The 11,870-nt window shown below is 44.2% G+C and overlaps 1 protein-coding gene across 1 annotated transcript; it reads right to left on the bottom strand.

Moving 5' to 3' along the window:
• Nucleotides 1-347: 347 nt before the first annotated feature.
• LOC103883790 (KH homology domain-containing protein 1-like) lies at nucleotides 348-2,609 on the bottom strand. The gene is made up of 3 exons (XM_009205521.4): nucleotides 1,223-2,609; nucleotides 872-1,054; nucleotides 348-547 (listed from the first exon to the last, which is right to left on the bottom strand). The coding sequence occupies exons 1-3, from the start codon at nucleotides 1,332-1,334 to the stop codon at nucleotides 348-350; spliced, it is 495 nt and encodes a 164-aa protein (XP_009203785.1). The 5' UTR covers nucleotides 1,335-2,609.
• Nucleotides 2,610-11,870: the final 9,261 nt, after the last annotated feature.

The raw sequence follows: 11,870 nt of genomic DNA on the forward strand, positions 1-11,870 counted from the left end.
CCTGAAAGTGCCAACTTTCGTACCCGGCTCCTTCCCTGGGCTGGGCCTCCCCAGACCTCAGCACTGGTCCAGAGAATCCCCTTCAGGGCTGAATAAGTTCATCCTAAGGAAAGAGAACAGCACATCGAAGGCTTTGCATCATAGGTAGCTTATTATTGGATTGCTTTGCAATAACACTTTCTTACGTTCAGGAGACTTCCCTCAGACACATGTCTACAAGATCCGAGAGGGACAGGTCCCGGCCACAAATTCAAACTTTCTTCAGTGTCTTTCATGTCTTTCTCACCAAAAGCAAAGCCAAGACTTCTCCTTTCATCCCCACTTTTCCAGGGGAGATCAGTCCTTAATTACAAATAGAGTGAACTCAAATGGAATCCCGAACAACCAATCACTTGGTAAGGGGAAGGCTGAGGAACTCTAAGACAGATGTTTCCACTTATCCTGGAGGCGAAAGACAGATCTCCAGTGTATGGTGGCACACTAATGGAGGCAACCAGGTCATGGTTGGTCAGGGGCTGGCTCCGGACACGCTCCAGCATCTCGAGGCCTGCAAAAGAAGTGCCCGGGGCTGGTGAAGCAGAGCCCATTACTGGGGCCCTTGGCAGGCCTGGACTCCACCAGGGACATTGCAGGGAGGATGTCACCCCAGTCAGGCCTTCCAAGGTAACCCATTTATATCTCCCCACTACCCTCTACTCCCTGAGCATTTGGATGCCACAAGAGTGAGCCCTTCCCTTCCCAGTGAACTCTAGGAAGCACCTGGATCCCCCAGTCACACAAGGGATCCTTCAATAATCCAAGGTGCCACACAACTCAGCCAGAACTCCACCATCAAGCCCTCCACTACCACAGTTCAGCCAAGAATACCTACCTTGATCATGACGACGGGAGTCCTGACTCCCCACACAACAGAACATGTGCAGCAGCCACTGCCTTGCCCTATGTGGTCCGACTACAGTCACACGAGTCTGGCCTGTAGCTGTGAACCAACTCTCCAGCTGAATAAGGGTGTGGCTGTGCACCTCAATGCAGCGAAGGTATGTGTCACCGTGCCCTGTGAGCATAAGAGGTGAGAGGAGGGTCTGTCAAGCACAAGCCCTTGGGGAGTCGGGAGGTGGCCTTGGGGGAACGGACGTGTGACTGATGAAGGTGGAAAAGGAGTAAAAGATTGAAAACTGAGAAGACAAGGATGAAGGAGGGGACGTGGGCAAAGACCACTCACCAAAGATGAGCTCCTCCTGGTCCTCTTCCATGTGGAACACCATTGGAGCATGAAAGTTTTCAGGCAGGGTCCACCATGGCTTCTTGCTGAGAGCACTTGTTCCCATGTCCATGCTCTGCTCCGACCTGATTCAGAAGAGGGTCACGTCCAAGCAACTGGTTGGCAAAGGACTTAGAAAAAGTGAGGGAAGGGCCTAGGCTCTATCCTTATAGGTACACAAAACAACCCGCCTCTTGAACCACCTTAGGGTGGGTGTCCAATCCCCGTAGCTCTTCCCAAGATAATTCATTCCAAGTAATTATCTGCTCTGAGGTAAATCCTTTCATGCCAAACTTAATCATCTGACTAGTGCTTGCTTTTCTGATGCCCCAGAATCAAAAATTTTCTTCACTCTAAATTCAAAGAATTTTGGAGTGAAGTCACTATTTTGCAATCAGCAGTGTAAGAACTGATTCACGCAGGGATCATCAAGGGATGCTGAGACAAATGAGAAGGAGGCAGGGCAAGGGTTGAGGGATGGAGGTGCAGGAAGGCTCCAAATGGGCTCCCTAGATTTGCACAGGTGCTGGCAGCCACCTAGTGACCACATAGTATATTCCAACAAGACTGGGTTTGTTTGGTGTGCCGCATCAAGGGAGAGTAGACAACACAGGAAAATAAGCATGTCGTAGGGAGTCGATTATAGGAGTTGACTAGAGGAGAGTGCTTAGGGAGTAGGGACCAGTTTTTGAAAATGGGGCAATTGGGTGATTATCCTGGTAACTTTATCTGGGAGGTAGGGGGATTAATGTGGTCTTGATTGCAGAGTGTCAAATCTCTCTGGTTTCAAACACAGAGTGAACTCTCTACATCTTGTTGCATGACAATCACTGAGCAACCTTTACTGGTTAAAATATTTTATAAGAGATGTTTATGTTTGGTAGGGAAGACTTGAACTTGCCTGTCAGTTCCCAACTGCAAGTTCCTAGGTGCTTTTTCACTTATCATACTCCCCTTTTGACCAAAGTCAAACTCAGCCATCAGGACTTTTAACTGTGGGGTTCAGATCTACACCACTGCCAGAATCCACTGATCACAAGTTTATCGGGACAACATTGTTTGCATCTGCGTACAGGTGGTCTCTCATGTACATTGTGTTGCAAAATATAATAGTGAAAATATAATGACCCGGCTGGTTAAACCTGGGAGGTGGAGGTTGCAGTGAGCCAGCTGGTTAATTTTGTTTTTTAAAATCAACACGTTAAGAGTTATATGTCACTGTATAATAAACAAGAGGGTATTTTAACTTTAGAAGTGTATGTCATTTGCCAGGTGTTGTGTCTCATGCCTATAATCCCAACACTTTGAGAGACCAAGGTGGGTGGATCACTTGAGGTCAGGAGTGCAAGACCATCCTGGCCAACGTGGTGAAAACCCGTCTCCACTAAAAATACAAAAATACAAAAATTAGGCAGGCACGTGGCGCATGCCTGTAATCCCAGCCACTCTGGAGACTGAGGCAAGAGAATCACTTGAACTGAGGCAGGAGAATCGCTTGAACCCAGGAGGCAGAGGTTGCAGCGAGCAGGGATCGTGCCACTGTACTCCAGCCTGGGTGACAGAGTGAGACTTCATCGAAAAAAAAGTACACATTTTATTATAATTAACCTAGGAAAACCTAACTTTGATTTTGACTTATCAGTTTTTTTATGTTATTCTTAGTTTGGTAACCAAAAGAAAACTCGGCCGGGCGCGGTGGCTCACACCTGTAATCCCAGCACTTTGGGAGGCCGAGGCCGGCGGATCACAAGGTCGGAAGATGGAGACCACGGTGAAACCCCGTCTCTACTAAAAATACAAAAAATTAGCCTGGCGCGGTGGCGGGCGCCTGTAGTCCCAGCTACTCAGGAGGCTGAGGCAGGAAAATGGCCTGAACCCGGGAGGCGGAGCTTGCAGTGAACCGGTATCACGCCACTACACTCCAGCCTAGGGGACAGAGCAAGACTCCATCTCAAAAAAAAAAAAAAAAAGAAAACTCATAGTATATTTGAGTACTCAAAATTTAGAGAATGTCAAGCAAAATTGAATATTCCTTTAATTTTTCCTTTAGTAAAATTAAAAGTGCAAATATTTTTATTTACAGTGGTCATTGCAAGAAATTCAGTAAAAGACATCTTAATAGTTTGAACATTTTGGACTTTGGGCCTGAATTTCATTTAATTATTTACTTATTTTATTTATTTATTTATTTTATTTATTTATTTATTTATTTATTTATTTTTGGAAGCAGAGTCATTCTGTTGCCCAAGCTGGAGTGCAAGATCTTGGCTCACAGTACCCTCAACTGCCTGGGCTCAACTTGCACCTCAGCCTTCCAAGTAGCTGGGACTACAGGTGCATACACTTGGCTACTTTTTGTATTTTGTCTTTTTTCTTCTTTTTTTTTTTTGAGATGGAGTTTCACTCCTGTCGCCCAGGCTGGTGTGCAATGTCGTGATCTCGGCTCACTGCAACCTCCACCTCCCAGGGTCAAGCGATTCTCCTGCCTCAGCCTCCAAGTAGCTGGCACAGGCCACCATGCCCAGCTAATTTTTGTATTTTCAGTAGAGACAGGGTCTCGCCATGTTGGTCAGGCTGGTCTTGAACTCCAGGTTATCCACCCACTTCAGCCTCCCAAAGTGCTGGGATTACAGGTATGAGCCACTGTGCCCTGCCAATTTTTGTATTTTTAGTAAAGATGGGGTTTTACCATGATGGCCAGGCTGGTCTCGAACTCCTGACATCACGTGGTACACCCACCTCGGACTCCCAAAGCGTTGGGATTACATACACCAGCCAACACACCTAGACTGGGCCTGAATTTTTGAAAAAAGAATTAAGAAAATAGGTTTTAAACTAGAGTACTAGCAATTGAAATGTATGAATTTGGGATTTGTTTTGAAGACAGAGTCATCAGGATTTTTTATTTTAAGATTTTGGGCAAGTGGCTCCAAAAAAAAAAGGTTTTTTTGGTGGGTTGTGGGGTTTTTTTTTTTGTTTTTTTGGTTTTTTTTGAGATGGAGTTTTGCTCTTGTTACCCAGGCTGGAGTGCAATGGCACGATCTCGGCTCACCACAACTTCTGCCTCCCAGGTTCAAGCAATTCTGCCTCAGCCTCCCCAGCAGCTGAGATTACAGGTGTGTACCACCAAGCCCAACTAATTTTCTATTTTTAGTAGAGACAGGGTTTCATCATGTTGGACCGGCTGGTCTCAAATTCCCGACCTCAGGTGATCCGCCCACCTCGGCCTCCCAAATTTCTGGGAATATAGGCGTGAGCCATGGTGCCCAGCCTCAAAAAAAAGTTTTTAAAAATCAAATTCTAGGCCGGGCGCGGTGGCTCAAGCCTGTAATCCTAGCACTTTGGGAGGCCGAGACGGGCGGATCACGAGGTCAGAAGATCGAGACCATCCTGGCTAACACGGTGAAACCCCGTCTCTACTAAAAAATACAAAAAACTAGCCGGGCGAGGTGGCGGGCGCCTGTAGTCCCAGCTACTCGGGAGGCTGAGGCAGGAGAATGGCGTAAACCCGGGAGGCGGAGCTTGCAGTGAGCTGAGATCCGGCCACTGCACTCCAGCCCGGGCGACAGAGCCAGACTCCGTCTCAAAAAAAAAAAAAAAAAAATCAAATTCTAGCCAGGCAAGGTGGTTCACACCTGTAATCCCAGCACTTAGGAAGGCCAAGGCAGCTGACCTCCTTGAGCTGAGGAGTTTGAGACCACCCTGGGCAGCATGACAAATCCTCATCTCTACCAAAACTACAAAAGTAGCCCGGCGTGGTGGCCTACGCCTGTCGTCCCACCTACTCTGGAGGCTGAGGTGAGAATCGCTTGAACCAAGGAAGCAGACGTTGCAGTGAGCTGAGATTGCACTACTGCGGGCCAGCCTGGGGAATGGAGTAAGACCCTGTCCAAAAAAGCAAAAAGCAAAAAACAAACAAACAAAAAAATCAGATTCCAGACTGAGTACGCCCCACAGCGTCTTTCCACCTTCTTCCTGCAGCTGCGGCAGCAGCAACAGCAGTTACCCACCCCCGAGCCTGCTCCCCGAGTAACACCCATAGGCCCCTCAACCGACAGAGGAGATCTGTGCCTCAAAGAAGTGTCTGTAGTCGGGGAGGTGGGTGCAGTCAGCCAGGACCAACTGGTGACCCTGGAAAAACACTCACACCACACACTCCTTTCCTGTTGCAGGCTGTTCCCCCAAGAGTGGAGGGAAATGTGAATGCCTCAAATGAGTCTGTTCAGGGACAGCAGTGGAGTCCCAGACCTGGCACCAGGTCCTGGTCCTCCCTCCAGGTAAGGCAGCGAGACTGGCTATACTGGGTTTTGGTAGTGGGAGACAGACCTGAGGAGGGGACCCCGGGTGGACTATTGTGAGAAATATGATACCACATGTGCATCTCCTGGAAAATCATTTTGCACAGTCCCGAGATTGAGAGTTTGGAGCATCCCGCTTCCTGCTCCCTCTTTCCTTCCCCTCTCTCCTCTGTCTTCTACTTTAATCTGATGTTCTACTTTTTTTTTTCTCTCTCTCTCTCTCATCTTCCCTTATTCCCCCTCCTTCCTCTCTCCTTCTTCCTGGTTTTCTTTTTCCTCCTAGAGAGAATTGCCTTTTCTTAGAGGAAAGAAGTGGGGTGAAATAAACAGATTTTCTTCTGTCCAGGGGTGAAAATAAGACAGAATATACACTCTGAGACTGAGCACGGTGGCTCACGCGTGTAATCCCAGCACTTTGAGAGGCCGAGCCTGGTGGATCACCTAAGGTCAGGAGTTCGAGACCAGCCTGGCCAACATGGTGAAACCCTGTCTCTACTAAAAATACAAAAAAGTAGCCAGGAGTGGTGGCACATGCCTATAATCTCAGCTACTCTGGAGGCTGAGGCAGGAGAATTGCTGGGACCCAGGAGGCGGAGGTTGCAGTGACCTAAGATCATGCCACTGCACTCCAGCCTGGGCAACAAAGTGAGACTTTTTCTCAAAAAAAAAAAAAAACCTTATATATATATATATAATGTTTGTATATCTATATATGTATATATTATGTGTGTGTGTGTGTGTGTGTTTACACTCTGAGAAAATTAGAGTACAGAATGCAATTAAACAGAAAAGAGAGTTAACAAGATAGCCCAGTCCGTTGGTCAGTGAGGGGAAGCATCAAGTGTGACTTAATCTCCTTCTTGCAAGAAGTTACATCTCCAACTTGATTCTTTCAAATAGACAAATATTAACCAACAATCCAATCCTCTTTCAACTGCTTAATTGCTGTTGCTTTTGAGTGCCAATCATCTGACTTTTCCTGTTTCCATCTGTCCTGCAGAGCTATTTGATATTGCACATCAGTGTTAGTGTCTGAACTTTGAAAGGTTTTTTGAAGAAAAAAAATTATAAATAAATTATTAATTTCCTGAAGTTTCCTTGTATGGCTTTATGTTGGGAGGCCAAAAAAAAAAAAAAAAAAAGCTAAGTTTCAAAACATTTATTCATAAGTGACACCAGTATTATCAGGGTGCTTGGATTTCTACTGAGAAAGCTAATTTTCTAGGTAGCTTTGTGTACATGTTGATAAAAATATTCTCAAATATTACCTTTTTGGTAAAATTAAGCAACCATTTAACTTCTGTGCTAAAACGTTAAGGAAAAATCAGATTCGTTGACTTGCACTAAGGAAAAATCATATTCACCAACTTGGTGGCTCTCACCTGTAATTCCAGCTATTCAGGAGCTAGGGCAGGAGGATTGCTTGAACCTAGAAGTTCAAGGTTACAGTAGGCTATAATCATGCCACTGCACTTCTGCCTGGGTGACAGAGGGAGACCCAGTTTCTTAAAGAGAAAAATCAGATTCAACATCAAAAATTACTTTTGGCTGGGCACGGTGGCTCACACCTGTAATCCCAGCACTTTGGGAGGCCAAGGCAGATGGATCACCTGAGGTTGGGAGTTGGAGACTAGCCTGACTAGCAAGGAGAAATTCCGTCCCTACTAAAAAAAATACAAAATTAGCCTGGCGTGATGGCACATGCCTATAATCCCAGCTACTTAGGAGGCTGAGATGGGAGAATTGCTTGAACCCAGGAGGCAGAGGTTCCCGTGAGCCAAGATCGCGCCATTGCACTCCAGCCTGGGCAACAAGGGCGAAACTCCATCTCAAGAAAGAAAGAAAAAAGAAAAAGAAAATTATCTTTGATGGGTCAAAGACTTAAACATAAAACTCAAAACTATATAAACCCTGGAAGACAACCTAAGCAATACCATCCTGGACATAGGAAAGGGCAAAGAATTCTTGACCAAGACACCAAAGTAATGGCAACAAAAGCAAAAATTAACAAGTGGGATCTAATTAAACTTAAGAGCTTCTGCACAGCAAAAGAAACTGTCAACAGAGGATGGGTGCGGTGGCTCACGCCTGTAATCCCAGCACTTTGGGAGGTCGAGGCAGGTGGATCACAAGGTCAGGAGATGGAGACCATCCTGGCTAACACGGTGAAACCCCGTCTCTACTGAAAATACAAAAAATTAGTCGGGTGTGGTGGCGCCTGTAGTCCCAGCTACTCGGGACACTGAGGCAGGAGAGTGGCATGAACCTGGGAGGCAGAGCTTGCACTGAGCCAAGATAGTGCCACTGCACTCCAGCCTGGGCGACTGAGTGAGACTCCGTCTCAAAAAAAAAAAGAAAAGAAACTGTCAAGACAACCTACAGAAAATATTTGCAAACTATGCATCTATATTCATCAGGGTTCTCTGGAGGGACAGAACTATAGGATAGATGAATATATAAAGAGTTTATTAAGGAGTAGTAACTCACACGATCACAAGGTGAGGTCCCACAATAGGCTGTCTGCAAACTGAGGAGCAAGGAAGCCAGTCCGAGTCCCTAAGCTGAAGAACTTGGAGTCTGATGTTCGCGGGCAGGAAGCATCCAGCACGGGAGAAAATTGTAGGCCAGAAGACTAATCTACTCTTTCGACATTCTCCTGCCTGCTTTTATTCTGGCCGCACTGGCAGCTGATTAGATGGTGTCCACCCAGATTGAGGGTGGGTCTGCCTTTCCCAGTACACTGACTCAAATGTTATCTCCTTCGGCAACACCCTCACAAACACACCTAGAAACAATACTTTGCATCCTTAAATACAATCAAGTTAACACTTAATATTAACTATCACAGCACCTGACAAAGGTCTAATATTCAGCACGGATAAGGAACTTAAACGAATTTACAAGAGAAAAACAACTCCATTAAAACGTGAACAAAAGACGTGAGTAGACACTTTTCAAAAGACATACATGTGGCCTGGCATGGTAGTTCACACCTATAATGGCAACACTTAGGGAGGCCAAGGCGGGCAGATCACCTGAGGTCAGGAGTTTGAGACAGGGCCGGCCAACATGGTGAAAGTCTGTCTCTAACAAAAATGCAAAAATAAACTGGGCATGGCGGCGGGCACCTGTAATCCCAGCTACTTGGTAGGCTGAGGCAGAGAATTGCTTGAACCCAGGAGGCGGAGGTAGCAGGGAGCTGAGTTCGCACCTTTGTACTCCAGTCTGGGCAACAGAGCAAGACTCCATCTCAAAAAAAAAAAAAAAACTCAAAAAAAAAAAAAAACAATGCCAGCGAGATTGCAGAAAAAAAGGGAACACTTATACACTGTTGGTGGGAGTGTAAATTAGTTCAACCATTGGGAAAGCAGTATGGTGATTCCTCAAACCGCTAAAAGCAGAAGTACCATTTGACCCAGGAATCCCATTAATGGGTATATATCCAGAAGAATATAAATCATTCTACCATAAAAATATATGCACATGAATGTTCATTACAGCTCTATTCATGATAGCAAAGACATAGAATCAACCTAAATGCCCATCAGTGACAGATTGGATAAAGAAAATTTGGTACATATACACCATGGAATACTATGCAGCCATAAGAAAGAACAGGATAATATATTTTGCACGAACATGGATGGGGCTGAAGGCCATTATCCTTAGCAAACTAACACAGGAAGAGAAAACCAAATATTGTGTGTTCTCACAAGTGGGAGCCAAATGATGAGAACTCATAAATGCAAAGAAGTAAACAACAGACACTGAGTTCTACTTGAGGGTGGAGGGTAAGAAAAGGGAAAGAAGCAGAAAAGATAAATAGTGGGTAATGGGCTTAATACCTGGGTGATGAAATAATCTGTAAAACAAACTCCGTGATACAAGCTTACCTATGTAGCAAACCTTCACATGTGCCCCAAAATCTAAAATACAAGTTTTACAAAACTTATCTTTGAAAAATAACAAACCACTTATGTAGTCATCAGGGGTGGAAGAGAAGGCAGCCAGCTAGGACCAGCTGGTGGCCCTAGAAAAATTATTCATGCATAATTATGAAAATAATATTATCCTAAGTACCACATAGGACAACACAGAGTCAGAGATAGTGTGCAGCGAGTTGTCTAATACTACTTATGTACAATCTTGGTTACCTCATATTGTAGAGCAATAAAAAAGGCAAGATTTGCAAGTGTAACACATAGAGTAAGTAATCATCTTTATTTCGTGTATTCATGGGAGGGTGCATACACACAGGAAGGAGAGGAGCCCTGGTTCTCTTAGCTTTACCTGTCCCTGCTGGATGTGGACTCACAGCAAGACATGCACATCGGAAACCAAAAGTGTCAATAATTTTCTGATGGTAGAGGGGTTTTTGGTTTTGTTTTTCTTGTTTTGTTCTGAGGTTAGAGACAGGGTCTTGTCCTATTGCCCAGGCCAGAGAGTAGTGGCGCAATCATAGCTCACTGACGTCTCAAACTCCTGTACTCAAGTGACCCTCTTGCCTCAGCCTCCCAAATCACCAGGATTACAGCATGAGGCACTGCACCCAGTCTCATTGTACAGTATTTATTTATTTATTTATTTATTTATTTATTTATTTGAAACAGAGTCTTACTCTGTCGCCCAGGCTGGAGTGCAGTGGCACGATCTCAGCTCACTGCATTCTGCACCTCCCAGGTTCAAGTGATTCTCCTGCCTCAGCCTCCCGAGTAGCTGGGACTACAGGCACGCACCATCACGCCCAACTAACTCTTGTATTTTTAGTAGATACTAGATCCACCATGTTATCTATGCTGGGGTCTCGAACTCTTGGCCTCAAGTGATCCACAGCCTCTCAAAGTGCTGAGATTACAGGCGTGAGACACCATGCCTGGCAATAGAGCATTTAAAAAACAGGACTACGCTAACAAATATGCACTCAAATGAAATATAGTTTCTATTGCATCCTACATGAGTTTCTCAGGATTCCTTATACTTGAACAAATAGATGTCTATGAGAATTTGGCAGTTTTGATTTTATGGGTTTCATTTAGCATGGCTGCCCCATGTTCCCAGGTCATAAATCCATTTCTTATTCAGTAGCTCTATCACTCTGTCAATCTCTGGCTGACAGTTGCAGTTTTTCAACTGCCAGATGATGTCAAAACATAGAAAAATAGAATCCTGTTTAGTGCTGAGGGACACTAACTTCTAACATCAATTTAACTCCAGGTGATTATACTAATCATGATAATCCCATTCCCCTTGCCAGTGATTGCTTTAGGAAATGGCACATGTCCCAGTTTTGAAATGGAGTGAAACCTAAAGGAGGCTTCCAGCAGAGGGGTTGTCTTATTTCTGAAAAGAGACACAAAAAATGACTCATATCTTCTTTCCTTCTCCTGGTGTTTATGACGGGATATGATTTTGGAAACGGCTACAAGTATTTTGCTACCAACCTGAAGAGGAAGCCAACACAAGGTGGAAAGGGAGCCCTTGGCTTAATATGCGTGGAATGCCTGCTATTGGCAATAATACAGTGCTTTCCTAACATCCAACTGGACCAGTGTTTCCTGTTATTTGCTGTTCAAAGCATGCTACATGATTCTGGTCCGTTTTACATACTTCTCTCATTTTGATTGAGCTCAGCAATGTTCCACTTTCCAAGGAGGGAGAATGAACTGCAGGTAACCAATGTTTTATCACATAAAACTTCAAGTGTGAAAAGTGCAAAGTATGTCTTCATTATTTTCATTAATAAGCACTTCCCAAGTCATATAATATTAAGCATCAAAGAATTTATAATCAAAATGTATATGCAGTAATTCTGGCCCTATTGAGTACCAAAAAACTAATAATATAGAAAAATCCTTACCACTTCATCTTGTAGCCAAAAATATATAAATAAATAGAGAAAAAAGAAAAATCCTATTTGTACATTAAATGTCAAAGCCTGTCATTTGTAATTCTCTTACTGTGTATCTTGCTGGAGAGAAATCCCATTGATACAACTAGTATGAGAAAGTCTGTGGTGATATTTCTATCAAACCTGAAGAAATACACTGGGACAAGTCCAATAAATGTAAAAGTCAAAAGTTATTCTCAAAGACACCAGACTTAATGTTGAATCAGAGAACCTTTAGGTGGAGAAAAATATTATCGATAATATAGAAAGCCAGTCATTGGCCTGCTAACCTAAACACGTACCAGAAAAAAATTTACATCTAACCCATAGAAAGTTTCAGTCCCATCTTAATTTTTAAGTATCACTGAATGTACACTGGAAAATAACATAATCAATGAGAAATGTTTCAATGTCTTTTCATCTT

Source organism: Papio anubis, chromosome 6 (assembly GCF_008728515.1).
Source record: "Papio anubis isolate 15944 chromosome 6, Panubis1.0, whole genome shotgun sequence".
NCBI classification, from domain to species: Eukaryota; Metazoa; Chordata; class Mammalia; order Primates; family Cercopithecidae; genus Papio; species Papio anubis.

Excerpts from the sequence above, each read along its gene's own strand:
- LOC103883790 (XM_009205521.4), bottom strand. The coding sequence starts at position 1,334 with ATGGACATGGGAACAAGTGCTCTCAGCAAGAAGCCATGGTGGACCCTG. Across the intron at positions 1,055-1,222 it reads CCAGGAGGAGCTCATCTTTG|GGCACGGTGACACATACCTT; the intron begins GTGAGTGGTCTT and ends TTATGCTCACAG. Across the intron at positions 548-871 it reads CTCCCGTCGTCATGATCAAG|GCCTCGAGATGCTGGAGCGT; the intron begins GTAGGTATTCTT and ends CTTCTTTTGCAG.